The 20,307-nt window shown below is 41.4% G+C and overlaps 1 protein-coding gene across 1 annotated transcript; it reads left to right on the plus strand.

Moving 5' to 3' along the window:
* The first annotated feature begins 1,108 nt into the window (after positions 1-1,108).
* LOC145357823 (hairy/enhancer-of-split related with YRPW motif protein 1-like) lies at positions 1,109-18,809 on the plus strand. Its single transcript, XM_080211347.1, has 5 exons — positions 1,109-2,823; positions 3,369-3,435; positions 3,524-3,607; positions 6,683-6,764; positions 16,414-18,809. The coding sequence occupies exons 1-5, from the start codon at positions 2,744-2,746 to the stop codon at positions 17,163-17,165; spliced, it is 1,065 nt and encodes a 354-aa protein (XP_080067473.1). The 5' UTR covers positions 1,109-2,743; the 3' UTR covers positions 17,166-18,809.
* Positions 18,810-20,307: the final 1,498 nt, after the last annotated feature.

Here is a 20,307-nt window from a genome sequence, read left to right on the forward strand (position 1 = left end):
TGATTCTCACTTTTTGAAAAAAATTCACTGGCAGCTTTATCTATTTCCAGTTCTGATTCAGAGATCTGATAGTTAAGCCAGACATGTTTCCTTGTAAGGTATCACCTGGGCTCACTGATAACACTCTTGCCCCTAATTAGGAGGTTATGGGCTCATGGTCACTGCTGAAACCTGAGCACATCACCTTAAAAGTTTTAAAAGTTTATTTAATGTCACAAGTAAGCTTATATTAATGCTGCAATGAAGTTGCTGTGACAATCCCCTAGTCACAACATGCCAGCGCCTGTTCGGGTACACTGAGGAAGAATTTAACATGGTCAATGCACCTAACCAGCACATCTTTTGGATTGTGGGAGGAAACTGGAGCACCTGGAGGAAATCCACACAGACACAGGGACAACATGCAGACTCCACACAGACAGTGACCCAAGCCAGGAATCAAACCCAGGTCCCTGGAGCTGTGAGGCAGCAGTGCTAACCATTGTGTCAGCGTGCCACCCATCAAAGGTGACACCTGGTCAAGTCTTAAACCTGAAAAGTCTACCCTCTCAAGCCAATGTTAATGATTCCCAGGGATTATTTGAAAAGGAGTTCTCTCTAGTGCCTTGCCTAACAATTATCCCTCAATCAACTAAAATATTACTTGCTCATTTATTCCATTGTTGTTTGTGAGCGCTTGCTCTGTCCAAATTGGCTGTTGCATTTCCCACATTAGAGCAACATTTCACCAAAATACTCCATTGGCTGGAAAGCCACTTTTGACTTTATCAAGGCTGTGAAATATGCAAACTCTTTTTTTAGTACAAATCTCATGATTTTTGCTATCCTGGTCCCTATCCTTTCAATAAACATTCATAGAATCATAGAGGCACATTGTGCTTTAGTCGGTGCCCTATTTCTCTGTCTCTTTATTGAAACTCTAATTCATAAAAAACCTTCCAGCATCACTGTCCAATTGGCTCGATCCGGCCTTACTTTATTATCAGCATGAGTTTTTTATTGGTGCAGCAATATATACTTGAAATGATTGGGGGGGGGGGTGTCGTTTGCAAAACTTTAGGGAGAGACAGGGTGATGACATTAATTGCCAGCTCTGAGGAAGGATCATCCTGACTCAAAACATTGGTTCTCTTCTTGCGGACGCACATGGCACAGGGGTTTACACTGCAGCCTTGCAGCGCCAGGGACCTGGTTCGATTCCCGCCTTTGATCTCTGTCTGTGTGGAGTCTGCACGTTCTCCCCATGTCTGCGTGAGTCTCCTCAGGATGCTCCAGTTTCCTCCCACAGTCCGAAAGACGTGCTGGTTAGGCGCATTGGCCATGCTACATTCTCCCTTTGGTTCCAGAGTGTGGCGACTAGTGGATTTTCACAGTAATTTACTTGCAGTAAACCTACTTGTGACACTAATAAATAAACTTTATTCTCCCTCCAAAGATGCTGTCAGATCTGCTGAGACTTTCCAACATTTTCTGTTTTAGTGACATTAATTGGCAGGTCCTCCAGAAAGCCAGAACAGGCCGAATGGCCTCCATCAGTGCTGCAAGCTTCAATGATTACACTGCCCTGCGTTGTGTGACTTTGACCTTTTTAAACCGCTGTTTGCATTGTTTGTTTATTTTGAAGGGCGACGCAATCATTGATATTCCTTCCGGCCAGAAATACACTTCGGAATTTCTCTGTCTAATTGACAACCCAAACAAAATTAAACGAGAAAATCCCGAATTGCTGAACAAAAAGGTTGCCTTTCCAAAAGGTGCACTTCTGCAGCCACAGTGATGTGTGCGGATTTGAGAGTGGGATAAGCGTTTGAACCCAGGTGAAAGGTGCAGTGCTCGGCGAGTGCCCGGGGACCCTGGTTAGCTCAGGAGTTTCATGTTGATGGATGTCACGGATCTCCGGTTCCCTCTCTAACTCACAGCTCTCGCCTCTTTCTCACGATTCAGCCGCTGTAGAAATTGTATAAACCCCAGTAACCAGCTCACTGAGACAGGTAAGCGGGGGGGGAGCTACCTGAGGCTCCCCACGTTTATCCCCATTCTAATCTCACATGATTGGGAATCAAACCTCTCCCCCACAAAACAAAATAGTGACAGGGTGGAGATGGAGTAAAAATCGAGATAAATTGACAATTTAAGTATTTCGCCAGAGAGTGAGTGTGCTTGCAACTCCCAGGGTCAGAATAGGAATTGGAGCCAGAGCCAGGCGCTGAGAATCTGGGAATGAGCCAAGGCGACTTGGTCAGAAAGGGAGAGAGAGAGAAAAAAAAGCATCAAACAGACCACATGAGAGAGAGAGAGAGAGAGAGATTCAGCAACAGGAAGAGCCTCCCCGGGAAAGAACAACAGCAATCTACAAACTTCGCTTCTCAAAGTGGCAAGAGCAGAAACACAGTGACGGGGCACAGAGAGTGGACAGAAGCGGGGACATCCCACCGGAGTCTGCCCCAGGGGCACATTGTCAAGGTTAGAGAGGGTGAGAGGGGGGTGTGAGAGCAGCAGGGACTCTTACCGATCGGCAGTTTGACTCTGAATGAATATCTGCTCTGCAAGCAGCAACATCCAGAAAGACCTTCAACACAGAAAGAAGCCCAGCGTCCAGCAGAAACCCGGCAAAAGCACTTTCACAGCCTTCATCCATCAAAACTCCAAGTCAGGACAAGACCAGCGGGAAACCTTCCAGCTGCAGTCACGCCTGTGGGTGAGGGTTTAATAATATAGATTTGCTTTCAAATAAATCTCAGAAATGAAGCGGCTCTATGATGAAACCTCCTCCGACAGTGATCTGGAGGAGATGATAGACGTCGGAAAAGAGGAACATTACTGGTGAGTACAGTTCTTATTTCCATTTACTATCCCCATTGCTATTCTATGCGGGAGCAATCCCACCTCAATCCCTCTCTCCCCCTTCCTCCCCACCTGGCAAGTATTTGATGACACCTTACAAATCCGTAATTTTAAGCCCAGTTTCTTTTTTCCCAAAAGGAGTTAACCTTTTGGAAGGTTCACATCAGCAGAAATCCCAGTTTTGTTTTGGGTTCAATGTGTACAGACCCGCTTTGGTCAACTAGAAAAGAACATCTGGAACAACTGCACAGCACCTTTTACTGTCTTCATTACATCATGTGAAAATGACAGCATGTTACTAATATTCCTCCTTCTTTCAACATAAACCCGAGCAACTGGTTAAAGAAGACGACAATGTTTTGCGGTATTAACATGTTACAACAGCCGTGCAAGGTTTAATTCATTCTGCCGTCCTGTGAGAAAGATTCTAACCCTGATCCCCGGGTTGATGTTATCTGAAGCTGTCACTATCGCACAGACAGCAATATGCATCAACAAACATTTCATTTTGTTTCTCTTTTCAGTCCAGTGACTCGATCGACTTCACCGATTACCACCTCCCATATCCTGGCACGGAAGAAACGCCGTGGGGTAAGTGGGAAAATGATTATCTCTAGCCGGCAAAATACCGACTGGATTTGATACAACTTGCTATTTACCTGTTTGCCCTCCCCAATAGATTATTGAAAAAAGAAGACGGGACAGGATTAATAACAGTCTATCTGAACTGCGACGTTTGGTTCCAACAGCTTTTGAAAAACAGGTACTTAATGCACTCAGATAAATCTGAATTTCAGAATTGTAATCTCGATTTGAAATATTTATCCTTTTATCAAAGTATTTAGATGTGTGCTGATGCAGTATCATATGAAAATTCATAGATATGACTCATTTATTATTTCTCCAAAGAATTTTGATGACTGTATCTACCTCTTGGTTGGGCCAGCACTTATTGCCCATCCCTAATTGCCCTTTAGAAGTTGGTAGTGAGTTGCCTTCTTGAACTTCTGCAGTCCCTGTGATGTCCATACATTCATAGTGCTGCTAGGGAAGGAATGCCAGGATTTTGACTCAGGGACAATGAAGGAATGGCGATATGTTCCCAATCTGGGATGGTGAGTGACTTGTAGGGGGAACTTCCAGGAGGTGGTGTTTTCCATGGCTGGAATTTTACCGGCCCACCTGCCACAGGAATCAGAGTGGGCAAGGGGTGGACTGTGGAAAGATCCATTGACCTTGGGCAGGATTTTACCGTTTCAGGATGAGCGAGACTGTAAACTCCTTTCCCCTGTGTCTGTCCTTGTGTTTTTAGATGGTAGCGGTTGTGGGTTTGGAAGGTGCTGTAAGATGGTAAATTATTTTATGTTACAGTACAATAAAAAGCCCTAATCTCATGTCATACTGAACTGTCTGCAAAGGGAAGTAATGGACATCATAACCAACAATATTTCATCCCTTCAATTCCCACCACCGTCCAAAGACAGCAAATTGTTAAAAGTATTAATTTTAACACACTGTTTAGAGCATTCTCAGTATTTCATAATGGCATCAGTTCAGCTCCCAGTCCTTGTGTGTGGAAATATTGAGGAGATATTCTCACACTGCATTAGTTTCAGATGCACAATATAACTAAACAAGAGCTTTCTGAACTTTTAAAGTTAAGTTCCACGACACTATGTAGGTGAGGACAGCCTGTCTTTCACCAGCAATAATAGGAGTGGCATGGTGATACAGTGGTTAGCACTGCTACTTCACAGCACCAGGGACCCAGGATTGATTCTCGGCTTATGTCACTGTGTTGGAGTTTGCACGTTCTCCGGGGTCTGCATGGGTTTCCTCCCACATTTTGAAAGACGTGCTGGTTAGGTGCATTGATTCGACAGGCACCGGACTGTGGCAACTAGGGGACTTTCACAGTAGCTTCATTGTAGTCTTAAATGTAAGCCTTACTTGTGACTGATAAATACGCTTTTCATTATATAGCAGAATTTTGGACATGATTTGAATGTAACTGTATAGTATTTTGCCTGCTGGTGGCTACAGATTGGCAGTACAGCTTGCTATTTCACAAAAAGCCTCCGGTTCATTTAGTTCACAGTGTCCCTGATTCTTATATCATACTTTCTACAAAATACTTTTCCAAATTCTTACTTCAATTTTTGCTATCATTTTAAAAACTGCCAGTGAACCCTTACTTGTTCTGTGTAGTGAGCCTGCTAAAATTTCCAATCAATACGGCATTAAGGACTTTTTGGAAGCACATCATCAGTTTCTACAGGTATGCTGAAGACACACTGCTCTACCTCAGCACTACCTCTCCAGTCGCTACATTCTCAGACTGTTTTTCTGATATCCAGTACTGGATAAGCAGAAATCTCCCCCAATTAAATAAATATCGAAAAGACTAAGGTCATTGCCTTTAGCCCTGCCACAAACTCTACTCCCTACTCACTAACTCCGATCTTTTCCCTTACAGCTGTCTGAAGCCAAACCAGACTACTCGCAATCTTGTCTTATATTTGACACACATGAACTGTCAGTCAGATACTTACACTGTTATTTAGACCACCTATTTCCAACATTTTAAAAAATTCATTCTTGGGATTTGGCCTTCATTGGCTAGACTAGCATTCATTGTCCATCTCTAATTGCCCTTGAGAAGGTGGTGATTGAGAACCAGTGCAATCTACGTGGTGTCAGTACACCCACAGTGTGGTTAGGGAGGGAGTGCCAGGCTTTTGATCCAGCGACAATGAAGAAATGGCAATACATTTCCAAGTTAGGATGGTGAATGGTTTGAAGGGGAACTTCCAGTTTGTGGTGCTCCCATGTGTCTGCTGCCCTTGACCTTACAGATGGCAGTCATTATGCGTTTGGAAGGTGCTGTCTAAGGAGATTTGGTGAGTTTCTGCAGTGCATCTTGTAGGTGGTGCAGACGGCTGCTACTGCGTGTCGGTGGTAGAGGAAATGAATGCCATCTCTTCTACAGCCAATCATGCAGGCTGCTTTGTCCTCCATAACATCACCCAACCCATATTCTGCCTCCGGGTCTTCTTCTGCTGAAATCCTGAGTCATGTTTCCATCATCTCAGACTTGAATAATTCAACACATTCCTGACTTCCTATCTTCCATAAGCATGAGGTCATCCAAAACTCTGCTGCCCATGTCCTAAATCATATCAAATCCCATTCACCCCTCACCTCTGTGTTTACTGATCTACACCAGTGCCCAGTTAAGCAACCTCCTGATTTATGAATCTGCATCTTGTTTCCAAATGCCAATATGGTCTCATTCCTCCCTACATCTGTAATCTCCTTCAGCCCCACACACATCTTGAGCATCCCCAATCCTAATTGCTCAATCATTGGTGGCTGAGCCTTCAGCTGCCTAGACCCTATGCTTTGCAATTCTCTCCCTAAATCTCTCTGCCTCTATACTTTCTTTTCATTCTTTAAAATGCTCCTTAAAACCTATTACTTTGACATGTTTTTGATTATCCATCCTAACATCTCATTATGTGGCTTTGTGTCATGTTTTCTTTTATAATGCCTCGATGAAGGGCCTTGAAATGTTATATTACAGGAGCTATATAAAAATGAGTTCTTGTTGTTGAAAAATTGTTTTGTCTTCATATTGATTAAAGTTGTGTCACTGGTACCCATGAATACCCAAAGACAAAATTCACTTCTTCAAGCAATGATTCATTCATTCACATTTTAAAGCATTGACTCATTTATTCAGTAATTCAGCATGGCCAAATCTGTTTCTCATGAATTACTTTGCACATGTTACAACTATTATTCACTCTAACAGAAGTTTCCTTATTCTATCACTCAGGGATCATCCAAGCTGGAAAAAGCCGAGATCCTCCAGATGACTGTGGACCATCTGAAGTTGCTCCATGCAACAGGAGGGAAAGGTCAGACTGAAATGGTTAATGCACCATATTTTGTTCACCTTAAAATCAGCATTCCTTTACAGGATCAGAGATATTGAGTCGACTCATGTTATTATGTAGGTGTTAAAGTTTCAAGGAAATTTATCAAAATATTATTGAAGCCTCATAAAATAGTTTTTGCAGATGTTAAAATGTGTGAAATTCTGGTCCTCACTAATATAAATTAAGATATTGATTTGAGTGAAAAGGCACTCATGCTACCCTTTCAACGATGTGTGCCTTTTGCTATCAGTTTGAACTGGGAGACTCCAGGTTGCAGTTAGGGTAAGGGTTGGTATTACACACACTCAAACTGAGGTTAAGGTTACAACATTGACGTTTAAGACTTAAGATTTAGTTATTGGAGAGGGAGTCTGCTTTCATAGCAAGCCCTGCTTCGCAAGAACCAAAATACAACTTGCTGCATAAAATATTCCACAATGAACAGCAAGTGAACAATGAATTCTCTTTAATTATTTTGTTCCAACTGTTGGTAAATATCATACTAACATAAAATCTGGGCTGAAAGCTGCTAACAAGTCAAACAATATTAACTGAAGCAAGGCAGCATATTTCAGTTAATTGTTTTGTCTGCTATAGAAAGTCCACTTCATGCTTGAAACAGCTTGGACCACATGTCCTTGGTAAAGAGAAGTCTACTCCACAGATTCCTTGTTTAGCCTTTGCTTGTCTTATGGTACAACAAGCAGGGAACTGAATAAATGTGACCATCCTCAGCTGCATCCTTCACTTTCGCTTTCGTACTAAAGAAATAAGGAACTTGCATTTATTGTAATACCCTTCATGACCACAGGATATCCCAAAGCATTTCACAATCTATGGGTTACTTCTGAACCCAGACAAACACAAGCAGCCAATTTTCACAGAACAAGTTGTTGCAGAATAAATCGTTCACAATTCATCACATTAACCAATTGAAAAAAACCCCCTTGCAGTAGCAGAAATGTTTTTAGCCTATCTTCTAGAAACCAAATGAATAATTAATGTAGTCCATGTCCAAATGCAGCAAGACCTGGAAATCTCTAGGCTTGGGCTAACAAATGACAACTAACACTTGTGCCATGCAAGTGCCAGGCAATGACCATGTCCAACAAGAGAGAATCTAACTATTGCTCCTTGACATTCAATGGCATTACCATCACTGAATTCCCCATTATCAGCATCCTGGGGATTACCATTGACTAGAAGCTAAATTGGACTAGCCATATAAATACTGTAGCTACAAGAGCAGCTCAGAGGCTGGGAATTCTGCAGTGAGTAACTCATCTCCTGAATCCCCAAAGCCTATCCACAATCTACAAAGCACAAGGGTAATGGAATACTCTCCATTTGCCTGGATGAGCGCAGCTCCAACAACATTCAAGAAATTTGACATCATTTAAGACAAAGCAATTGGCACACTCAAACATTCACCCCCACTATCATTGGTATGCAGTAGCAACAGTGTGCATCTTCTACAAAATACACTGCAGCAATTCACCAAGGCTCTTTGGAAAGCATCTTACAAACCCATGACTACTATGATCAGGAAGGACATCGGCTTCAAATACATGGGAACACCACCACCAGGAAGTTCCCCTCCAAGCCACTCATCATCCTGACTTGGAAATATATCACTGTTCCATCACTGTCGCTGTATCAAAATCCTGGAATCCAGGAACTCCCTCCTTAACAGTACTTACTCCATTTGAGTTGCAATAGTTCAAGAAGGCAGCTCACCACCACCCTCTTGAGGGCATTTAGGGATGGACAATAAATGCTGGCCGAACCAGTGACACCCACATCTCTTGAATTAATGGATTTTTAAAAATCTTCAGGATACAGATAAACAATAAGTCTCCGCAGAAGGTTTGCTAATGGGACATTTGTGAACACTTCATATTTATGTCCTTGAACACACGTGTGGCTTCCCAAATCTATGCCCATCTTTCCCTAAATTCAATGTTCAAATCCCTTCAGTCAGATTTTCATCCTTCATCACCAGTATCAGATCTGTTGTTTTAAAAGTCATAAATGGCATTCTATGTGACTGTGACGGAGACAAATTTAAACTACCACCCCCCCCCCCCCCCATCTCTTCATCTCTCTTCACCTGTCTGCAGCTTTTGACAAAGCTGACCATACTTCACACTTCTCTAATGTTGCTCCTGCATAATCTTGCTAGGTCAGTGCTCTAATCTGGTTCTATTCTTATCTATCAAGTCCCACTTCTCATGCCCATGCTTACTGACATTGGTTCCCAGTTATGCAAAACCACAGTTTTAAAATTGACATCCTTGTTGTCAAATCCCTCCATGGCCTTGCTGCTCCCTATTTCTGTAACCTCCTCCTGACTCACAGCCCTAAATTGCTACTCCAATTCTGGTATTTGCACATCCCTTATTTTAATCACTCCATCATCGGCGGCCTTCCCTTCACCTTCTGAGGCCCTGAGTTCTAGAATTCCCTCCCAGAACATTTCCTCTTCCATACTTCTATTTCCTCCCTTAAGATAGAGATTCCGTAAAACCTTCCTCTTCAACCTGGCTTTCGGTAATCTGGCCTAATATGTGGTTTGGTGCCAAATTTTGTTTGGTAGCAGCCCTGTGAAGCATCTTGGGATGGCTTACCTCATTAAATGTGCTATACAAACGCAAGTTGTTGTTATTGTATGAGCCATTAAACGTCCAATGATCAATATTAATTATTTTTATTTACCTTAGTGAACCTTATGCTTCCCCACACATCATTAAGCAATTCCCATAAACAATGGTCCTTTTGAAGTGATAGTTGCACACTGGCCAGGGAAGTGGATTTGCTCCCCTCTCTCATTGTCCCTTTTCTTAGTGGAAACAAGTTGCTCTCAGTAAGGTTCCACAGCAATTCATTTTAGAAACAAAACGTCAGTGATCAGGTTAAAAATTAATTTTAAGATATATCATTTAAAAATTCGTAAGATTTTGAACTGGATAGATCGCACACAGAAGTCTTGAGTGAAATAGTTTTGAACCTTTCCAAACTATTGGCATATTTTCCTGGTGTTCTAGATTTAAACAAAAAAAATCAGGTAATCAATACTGGAGAAAGTATTTACATCAACAACAATAGTGTCTTGTTTTTAAGACGCGCCTTCAAAAATGTCTCAAGGCCCTTGATTGAGGAGTAATCAAAGGCGGATACTATGCTAAAGCTGTATTAGATTGAAGAGCTGTGTTTAAAACAGGGTCTTGGAGGTGGAGAAATTTTGGAAGGTATTTCTCGAGTAAAGAGTTTAATTTATCTTTAAAATTGGGATTAAAAGAGAGGAGAGCTGTGCTTTGTTGGAGGAATACAGAGTTCTCAGAGGATTGTAGGGCTGGAAGAGTTACAGAAGCATCAAAGCAGGAGGAGGCCATTTCGCCCTCAAGCCTGCTCCGCCATTCATCACAATCATGACTGATTGTCCAACTCAATAGCCTAATCTCCTGCTTTCTTCCCATAACGTTTGATCCTATTCTCCCCATGCTATATCTAGCCACATCTTGAATACATTCAATGTTTTGGCATCAACTATTTTCTGTGGTAATGAATCCACCGGCTTACCACTCTTTGGGTGAAGAAATGTCTCCTCACCTCCATCCTAAATGGTCTACCCTGAATCCTCAGACTGTGACTCCTGGTTCTGGATTCCCCCCACCAACAGGGACATCTCCCTACATCTACCCTGTCTAGTCCTGTTAGAATTTTATAAGTCTCTATGAAATCCCCCACTCACTCATCTGAACTCCAGCGAAAACAATCCAACCTTGTCAACCTCTCCTCATACGTCAGTCCTGCCATCCCCAGAATCAGAGTTAGGGAGAGGCCAGGCAATAAAAGGATTTAAACAAAAGGATGAGAATTTTTAAATCCTCAGATCGCTCCCATTTCTCAAGCATTGCTTTGCCATAACGGCAGCGGAAACTCCAGTTATGTGTCTCAACGTCCACCACGCTCCTGGCAAAATAACACCAGCAAGCCATAAGCAGATACTTGTTACTACGACAGTTTAAGCTGGCCTTTTGTACTGAGGATGTGAGTTAGGTACAGGATAAATGATCCCTGCAGTCAGTACTAAAGTCTGTATCAAACAAAATACTGCAGATGCTGGAATCTGAAAAAAGAACAGAGAATGCTGGAGAACCTTAGCAGGTCTGGAAGCATCTGTAAGGAGAGAAAACAGAATGCGAATGTTGTCCAGGTTTTGGGTGCAGATATCGTTGAAGGAAATAAAGTAATATTGTGCAAACAGCAGTCCCAAAGATGTGCAGTCAGGTGGATTGGTCGTGCTGAATTGCCCCTTAGTGTCAGGGGGATTAGCTAGAGTAAATGCACAGGTTATGGGAATAGGGAAGGGCTGGGTGGGATTGTGTTTGGTGCAGGCTCGTTGGGCCAAATGGCCTCCTTTTGCACTGTAGGATTCTATGATTCTATAAGCCTATAGTGACAGTTCAATTACTAATTCATTTTTCAATTTAAGATGATGCCAAACAAGCAACAGCATGAAATCCAAGCAGTGGAAAAGAAACTTTCCAGAAAGCTGTACCATACTTGTCACAATTTTTGAGACCAAATCAAGTTTTTAAGAGCAGCCATTTATCTATTTGCTCGAAGATAAACAGGTTTCTAGGGGTCGGTCCCATGAGGACCTGGTTTAAAAAAGGTTTATTTGTTAGTGTCAGAAATAGACTTACATTATCACTGCAATGAAGTTACTGTGAAAATCCCCTGGTGATAGGATAACAAAGAATATTTCGTAGTGCTACAGAATGCAGGACAAAATACTTTGTAACCAAGTTTTTGAAGGAGAGTTGGAGAGGGCACCAATGTATTGCAATTTATTTACATCTCAATAGTAACATAGACCCCAGGGCCCATGAGCATTTTCAGAAATAAAATTTTTCTGCAGAGGTACAGGTCAGAAAGTTAGGAACCTTTTTTTTAAATGGAGCACAACACATTTGAACTGCAGAGTATTAAAAATGCTTGTAAACCGAAATTTGTGTTTTTTGGCAGAGCAGAGGAAGGAATCAGCCCGAGAGAGGTGAGAATTGGGTTATAGCATCACAAATGGAGAAAATTCATATTGCAGGCAGAACCTACAGCGGTCCAGCTAACAATGTCATCCTTGTGACCTCATAACCTCCTCTGGCACTCCCTCACCCCACCAAGCCCCCTCCTCTGGCACTCCCTCACCCCACCAAGCCCCCTCCTCTGGCACTCCCTCACCCCACTAAGCCCGCTCCTCTGGCACTCACCTCCCCCCCACCCCACCCCACCCCACCCCACCAAGCTCCCTCCTCTGGCAACCCCCCCCCCCCCCCCCGCCCCCCCCCAACAGCCCCCACCTCTGAAGGTGAAGAAAAGGGGAACCTCGAAAGCTAGTGAGTTTACTATCAAATAAATCGGTTGGACTTAAACCTGGTGTTGTCAGACTTTTTACTGTGTTTACCCCAGTCCAACGCCGGCATACCCACATCATTGCTGCTGATAACAGAAAAGCTGCTGGTCTCTGTTTGGCTGACAGCTCTCGGCCGACAGGATTTACCTGATCCTGGGAGATGTCCCACTGCTGCCCTTTAATGTACCTGAGTGATAGAAGATGCAGTAGGTCTTCCCAAAAAATGGGAGTCTGTCCAGCTGGACAGCCAGTGGCCTAGACCCCTGTTGCTTCTACAAGATTGTGCCCAAGGCTTCAAAACTAAATTAGTTAGTAAAGTCTACAAATAGATTGCCCAGTTTATGCTCATTTTTGCATTCAGCTTTGTAATTTTCAAGTTTTGAAAGACAGCACAGTAAATTATATTTTAGAAATGATGTATCTTGTCAGCAACCTGTAACCCACTGAACCTGTGTGATATTTCTGTAATAGATGATTTGGAGAGTGTGTAGGAGAATGGGAAAAAATGAACCCCTTTCAGAAAGTGGGCTCAGTTCAACTCTCTTTTTGAGCTATTGGTGGATCAATGGCACACAGCACATACTGAAACTGAACATTCTCAACTGATGAATGGTTGGGATTCAAAGGTGAAAGGTATTGCTTCAATTATACAGAACTTATCTTGGGTATTGTGTTCAGTTTTGGGCGCCAAAAATCAGTTAAAATATACTGACATTGGAGGGGATGAAGGACAGATTAACCAGAATAATACTCGGGCTTAAATGGTTAACTGATGAGGACAGGTTGTGTGCATCAACAACAAAAAAAAGATCATGCACTCTTCCTCTATAAAAGAAGAAAACATGTCTCCAATTCTTGGTGATTATTTGTACTCAGTACAAACCATCCTCCAATTTAGTGATAAGTTGGCATTAAGACTTTATTAATTACATTACAACTGTGGTGGCTATGCAAAGTGGTTTTACTTTGCAACAACACCAAAGTTGGAATGAAAATCCAGATTTGAAACTTGATCTAATAATGCAACAACCTGAGTGAAGCCCAAGCTAACTCCATCTTAAAGTTTATTTAAAGTCGCCACACTCCAGCGCCTGTTCAGGTACACTGAGGAAGAACTTAGCATAGCCAATGCACCTAACCAACACGTTTTCCGGACTGTGGGAGGAAACTGGAGCACCTGGAGAAAACCCAGGCAAACACAGGGAGAACATGCAGACTCTGCACAGACAGTGACCCAAGCCGGAGACTGAACTCAGGTCCTTAGCACTGTGAGGCAGCAGTGCTAACAACCATGCTGCCTCTTTCTCCAGGGTCAGGTTAGGTCCTTACTGGAATTAACCCAAAATTCTTTAGCTTTACACCAATGCTACAGTTGTAATATAAATTCAATTTCAACTGCAAATTTAATTTGGGAAGACTAAGGATGGCCACATACAATTGTTAATAACACACATACTTGTGCAGTAAGGAAGGGGTGCTCTGCTGCAATTAGGATCAAAGTCAATGGCAGGGACAGAGTAATATTTACATGTTATTTAACCATTGCTTCTCCTGACCTAGGAACTTTGAAGCTGCAGCTGATAAGTACAAAGTGCTGAAAAATACACTTTTCCCCAGGATTGACATCACTCACCTATTTAGAATAGGAAGGGAATTGTGCTGAAACAGATTGCCATAATGCAGATTGAGCTAGTCAATAAAGGACAGAGCAACCTCAACAGATGGCCTATTGCTGTCCCTGTGTTCCAACTTGCATAACACATTTGTAGAATTGTACAGGACACTATTCTGAATAATTTTGTCATGGATATTTTGGAATTGATGTGAAACATTTAGTGGAAAATCTCAAAGTTCGTATTAATTATTTTATGAGTTCTCCAGGGGAGTGTCCTAGGCCCAATTAACAATTACCTTTCCTCCATCAAAAGATCAGGGGTAGGATGTTCTCTGATGATTGTGCAATGTTCAGCACCATTCAGGTCTCCACAGATACTGAGGCAGCCCATGGCCAAATGCAGCAAGGTCTGGATAATATTTAGGCTGACAAGTGGCAAGTAACATTCACACCACACAAGTTCCAGGCAATGATCATCTCCAACAACAAGAGAGAACCTAACCATCACCCCTTGACATTGCTGAATGCCTCAATATCAACATCCTAGCATTGACCAGAAACTGAACTGGCCTAGCCACATAAATAATGTGGCTATAAGAGCAGGTCAGAAGTTGGGACCTATGATGAGTGACTCCCCAAACCCAGTTCATCTCCTACAAGGCTCAAGTTAGGTTAGTTGACTTCAGGTGGGATTTTCTGGCCTTGGGGCAAATGTGGCCTGAAAATGCCACACACCATAAAGATGATTCACGTGGCAAATGTGGAAAAATTTGAAACAGTGGATGTTTTTCATAGATTAAAGCTAAGACACTTTTGTCAATGCAAATTAAAGTTGCAAATAGTAGCCAGCTTTAGCTGGTCTGGCTCAGACTAGTTAAATTCATTCCAGTGAAAACGTAAACTCAGTGACAAGAAAAATCAGGGAGCCAAGATCATCACCTTCTGAGAAGGAGTCAATGGTTTAATTTTCATCTCAGTCTGTTTTATTGTCTTTTGCACATTGTGTCCAGTTATTGTATCTAAGGCAACATAGCATGATTCAATTGACAGATCCTTGCAATGGTCTTGATAAAAACATTAAAATTGGATTACACTGAGGTTTGGTTGATTTCAACAGTGATTTTTATGTTAAATATATGTCGCTTTGGGAAGAGCATTCATTGTAAATATATATATACTCAGTTTTAATAAATTGATTTAAAGCGAAAAAGAAAAACCTGTGAAATTAAACCTTCATTTAGTTCCCACTTTTCATTGTCCAAGCATAGGAATGCAAAAAGTCCACTTAGCTCATTCACTCATCTCATGATTTCAACTTCACGTACAGGACTCACTCCTTCAGCGTTTGTGCTGACCCATATTTATTTTACCTTTATTTCTTGAAACAATTTATTTATTTTAATGTTTTGATAAATACATTTAGCATATTAAATGGCAAGTTAATTAATGAACAATCTATGAAATAATTATTCCTTCATTATGACCATCTCAATGATGGCCCAGATTTTACATCATTTGAATTAACATGAATTTTCACTTTTTAACGCTATTTGTCTTGCTTTGAAAATTCTTGAAAAGGCTACAATTTGCTGAATGACATGTAACGGGATTTTTAACAGTTTGCTATAATTACTTTTGAACAACCTCTCTGACCCTGAAAAAATGAATTTTATTTTTGTGCAATGTTAATATCTCTTCTGAATTTTTTAAAAAAAAACAGATCTTTAACACATTTTTAAAAAATAGTTTCTATCGTAATCCCATTTGTATGTCCAATCTTTATTATGTTCTCTGTATAATTATTAAAAATTGAAGGATAATCAATGTCTTTTTTGTCCTGGTTTGCTGTCTGTGAGAACATTTTAATGTGATTCGCTGCCTTCTACAGTGTATGATATCACTGGATGCCAGCAATCCCCTATAGTTGTCAGTGGAATGAAATTAACATTGGTATTGGTGAAATCCACCCCATAGACATCACAATCTTTTTAACAGCTTTCTGCAGTGTCAATGGTGAGCACCGTTTTGCTAGCTGCAAAATCAAGGCCATTTTCTTAATTTATAAATCACTCCCAGTTCACTCCAAGTTCAACTCATCTAACAGTTTGATTTATGGTTTTAAAAACTTACACCTTAGTTTCTTTAGTATTTTTCCAGTTTCCATAAATTCACTTTTGTATCTGTTTTTATCTTATGGATAAGACTTTTTCTCTCCTTCAGATGTCATGTGTAGTTCTTACATGTTGGTCAAAATTACGCAGAGTCATCCAATATATCACTTGGTCACCTTTTACAGAAAACTACATTTATGAAGCTGCGTAGCCCAGACCTCTCAAAATTTCTGAGTATCAGTATAACCAATTTGGATTTATATTGATAATTATGAACCTTCAGAAGAATGATAAAAATTACTTGAAATGAAAAGATCGCATTATGAGTTGTGTAAATGCAGATGTGAAGCCCAAACCCATTGAAGGAATACTGCAGTGAATGCTATAGATGATCAGTCCACATATTAAATGTAACAAAATTAACCCATCAGAACTTTTCTGAGTCCTTTTCCATCATTATGCTAACTATAATTATTTTACTGACAGGCTATTTTGATCCTCATTTGCTAGCCGTGGATTACAGAAGTATGGGATTCAGAGAATGTCTCGCTGAAGTCATAAGGTATCTCAGCTCATTTGAACGATTTCAAGGCCATGACAATACTGATCCACTAAAGGATCGTCTAGTGTCTCATCTCAACAACTATGTATCTGAAATAGAGCCTACACCATTGGCACCAGCTTCTTTAATCCACCGGGCCTGGACTTGGCCCCACCACCATCTAACTACTTTACTTCCACAGACAGCAGAAGGAGGACAATTGCCATGCAGGGACACTCTTCATAACCGAGCCTTCCTTACTGGCTCTACTCTAGCATGTTCCACCTCATCTCTGAGAGGGATCCCTCTTGACAAAATATCATCCTCCGTGATGTCGCCCACTCACAGCCTTCTCCCAAACATGACATCATCTGGCCTCAATCTCCTGTCAAACCTGGCATCTCCTATCCATAGAGTCCTGTCTAACATGACATGTACGTTTCCTGGTGTTCTATCCAATGTGGGCTCAAACAACAAGATGTTGACTGGTGTTGCTGTGTCACCACAAATGACTTCACACTTGCTGCCACCAGCATCCAATTCCAGCACCATTCATACAACTGCCGCATCCATGCCTGGGTCTTTGGGACTTTTTCCATCTGTATCACACTTCCGATTTAATCCCTCTGGTCAGACCAGCAACCTGAGCACTCGTAAGCCCCAGAGATCATGGACAACTGAGATTGGGGCTTTCTGAACCTGCCCTCTTGGGAAAAAGATTTTAACTGCGCTTTTTGTTGTGATATATTGTGATACAAGAATATATTGTGCCAGAAAATATTCTGCCAGGTATAAACAGTTTATATTCCTATTAAACATGCGAAAAAGAATAACTGAAGTTCAATATCTATGCATGTTACACAGTGCAGAAGTTTCCTTTAACTTTCTAATCTGTGAAGCAATTGTCTTTAGCCTGATAAATGAAATACTTTATTTTTCCAGAATTTGCTCCACCCTTTCCTACTGTAGAGCTTTAATTTCTCGGAAAAGGCTTGTTCCTAGCATATAACTGTAATAGAATAAGTAGAACAGGACCTGTGTTCAACTTTGAGTGATCTGCCTGCCTTCTTTCATTCTTGGTCCCATCCTGCAAGATGAAAGCCCAGTACATCACAGTACAAATCTGGTGCTGACTTGTTTTTCAAGCCCCTAATAAGGGAAAATACTGCGCTTGTTAAGTGTAATTCTGCCTTACGTTCCCCGCACTTTCATTTCTTAATTATTGTCTTCAGCCTTAGCTGTTTGGGCTGTGGATACAGACATTCTGCCTTGTATACTTATTGACCATGGCCCTGGTTACTTTATAATGAATCAAGATACGGCAGAGGGGAAGGATCAGTTCTGTCGTTATGGCGGAGGGTGTTTCTGTTCTGTAGCATTCCATCCTATTGGCTGGGAAAAATTGTAAAACTTGACCCAATTTCAAGATGGGACTTAATCATTCAGGATTTAGATTTCAAAGGCTGTACCTTTGCAAACACTACTGGGCTGTAGAAATGTGTTCTTTTCTTAATGAGAAATTTATGTAGATTCAAAATTGTTGACTTTTACAGAAAGTATGCAATAAATACTGGACCCAATACAATATTAATTATCTATAAATTACTCAGGGTATGAAGTGATTCCAATAGGACAGGTTTGATATTGTACTGATATAGATCTGTATTTGGTACTTCTGTGGACTCTGGAGTGGTATGTGGATCATATCATTCATACAAGTTTTCAAGTATTTAAACCCAATAAAATCTTAATGATATTTTTTAGAAGATACAAAAAAACAAAATTTGTACTCTGCAACAACACCCCTGGCCCCTCACCAAGACACACCTCTCCAGTGCCCCATGGATTCCATTCACATAGACCCATCAAGATCATCGCCTCCTCCCTCCCACACCTACACATCTCTCTCCCATCATATGGATCTACTTCTCCTCTCCTACTGACATGGCCCTTGCTTCAGACCGTAGATCCTCCTCGGCCCTTCACATATAGGCTGATAAAATCATAGAATCCCTATAGTACAGAAGGAGGCCATTTAGCCCATCAAGTCTGCATGACAACAATCCTGCCCAGGTCTTATACTCATTCCCCTCACTTACAAAGACTTGTTCCTCATCCCCTCTCCTTCTAGATTCACAGCCTTTAATTTTGATTGTTTTATTGTAATTTTACAACTTTTAACTGGAGTGAAATATTTACTAAAATTGATTTCATCATTTGTTGTTTAATGAGATGGTTATGTTTCCATAGAATTACAGAATCCCTACAGTACAGAAGGAGGTCATTCAGCCCATCAAGCCTGCAGCAACATCATGTGTACATATACATTAGTATGTATACATTAAATAAGTGGGGTTATGGGGATAGGGCCTGGGGGATTGTTGCTGGTGTAAACCTGATGGGCTGAATGGCCTCTTTCTGCACTGTAAACATTGTATGATTCCAACCCAGGCCCGATCCCTATAACCCCTCATGTTTAACCTACTAATCCCCTGGCACTAAAGAGCAATTTAGCATGGCCAATCAACCTAACCCACACATCTTTCAAATGCTGACAAGTTGGAGTAAAAGTGCAGCTCTCATTAACTGGGACATGAATGTCACAGTTCATTCTGGTGTTTGACTGTCAGTGCAGAAGATAAAGGCATTATGGTAATTTAGGTTGTATTGCTTAACGTTTATTCAAACCTTTGCATTTTCATGAAATCAAGCAGCTTACCTTTATTCCACAGCAAACCTGATTTTGTAATCTTACGAATTTAACACACAAAAAACCAAAGCAAATTGGAATATTGTGAACTTTATCTTGTAGCATTTAACAGTTTATCATATACAGTTTTGATCTTTTCAGCTGTCTGTAACAGAGTTGTCCCTGTTACCTGGGAAATGCCGCTGTTAAATTGTTATATTATTCCCAAATTATTGGCATGTGTATGTGTACATTCGTATCCAGAGTGCCACGTGCGCTCACTACTGCAGGACAGTCTGCATACTGAATTAACAGTGACCAGAATTTTCCCATTTCCACCCCCCCCCCACCATGGGAATCGTAGAGGGTGGGGAAGGGAGGGCCATGCAATGGTCTGTTGACCTTCGGTGGGATCTTCCAGTTTTAGGGCAAGTGCGGCCGGAAAATCCAGCCAAATGAATCAGTATACCATCGACATGGGAGATTAAAAAAATGAAGTGGATGAAAACTCCAGTATCTAATTCCAAAAGCTTTAATTACTTCACTTCAGGGAGAATTAAGCATAACAATCCATTGTAATAAAACTTGCAACACCCAAATTCTAATTATTTGAATCCATATTTTCAGAAAGAAGGTTTTTCAATGTGAAATCATAGACTTTTCTCAGCTAAGCGCAAATGCTAAGTATGAGTGTTGTTGTTGGAAGCCATGGACTATAGTGCAGACGGACATAGGAAACGATTGGAGATTTAACCCATCTTAGTTGCATCACCTTGGGAGTTGTCAATTAAAGAGCGTAGTCTCTCTCCGCAGTCGGAGACAGAAGGAGTGACATGCTTAAGAGTCCTCTAGCATGTCTGATGGTTACTGCAGGGAATTGAATGTAAGCTCGAAGCAGAAGACCAAAATGTGGAAATGCGCTGCTACCTCAGTTCCAGGGACCTGAGTTCAATTCTCGGCCTGGGTCATTGTCTGTGTGGTGTCTGCATGCTATCCCCGTGTCTGTGTGGATTTCTTCAGGTTGCTCCAGTTTCCTCCCACTATCCAAAGATGTGCGGGTTAGGCGGATTGGCCATGCTAAATTCTCCCTCAGTGTACCCAAACAGACGCTGGAATGTGGCGACTAGGGGATTTTCACTGTAACTTCATT

This window comes from Carcharhinus amblyrhynchos, chromosome 24 (assembly GCF_965287045.1).
Source record: "Carcharhinus amblyrhynchos chromosome 24, sCarAmb.v2.hapA, whole genome shotgun sequence".
Taxonomy (NCBI): Eukaryota; Metazoa; Chordata; class Chondrichthyes; order Carcharhiniformes; family Carcharhinidae; genus Carcharhinus; species Carcharhinus amblyrhynchos.

What these genes read in the sequence shown, in the direction of transcription:
- LOC145357823 (XM_080211347.1), top strand. Translation starts at nt 2,744, where the DNA reads ATGAAGCGGCTCTATGATGAAACCTCCTCCGACAGTGATCTGGAGGAG. An exon ending in CACGGAAGAAACGCCGTGGG is followed by an intron (nt 3,436 to 3,523) that starts GTAAGTGGGAAA and finishes CCTCCCCAATAG; the next exon opens with ATTATTGAAAAAAGAAGACG. An exon ending in CCATGCAACAGGAGGGAAAG is followed by an intron (nt 6,765 to 16,413) that starts GTCAGACTGAAA and finishes TTTTACTGACAG; the next exon opens with GCTATTTTGATCCTCATTTG.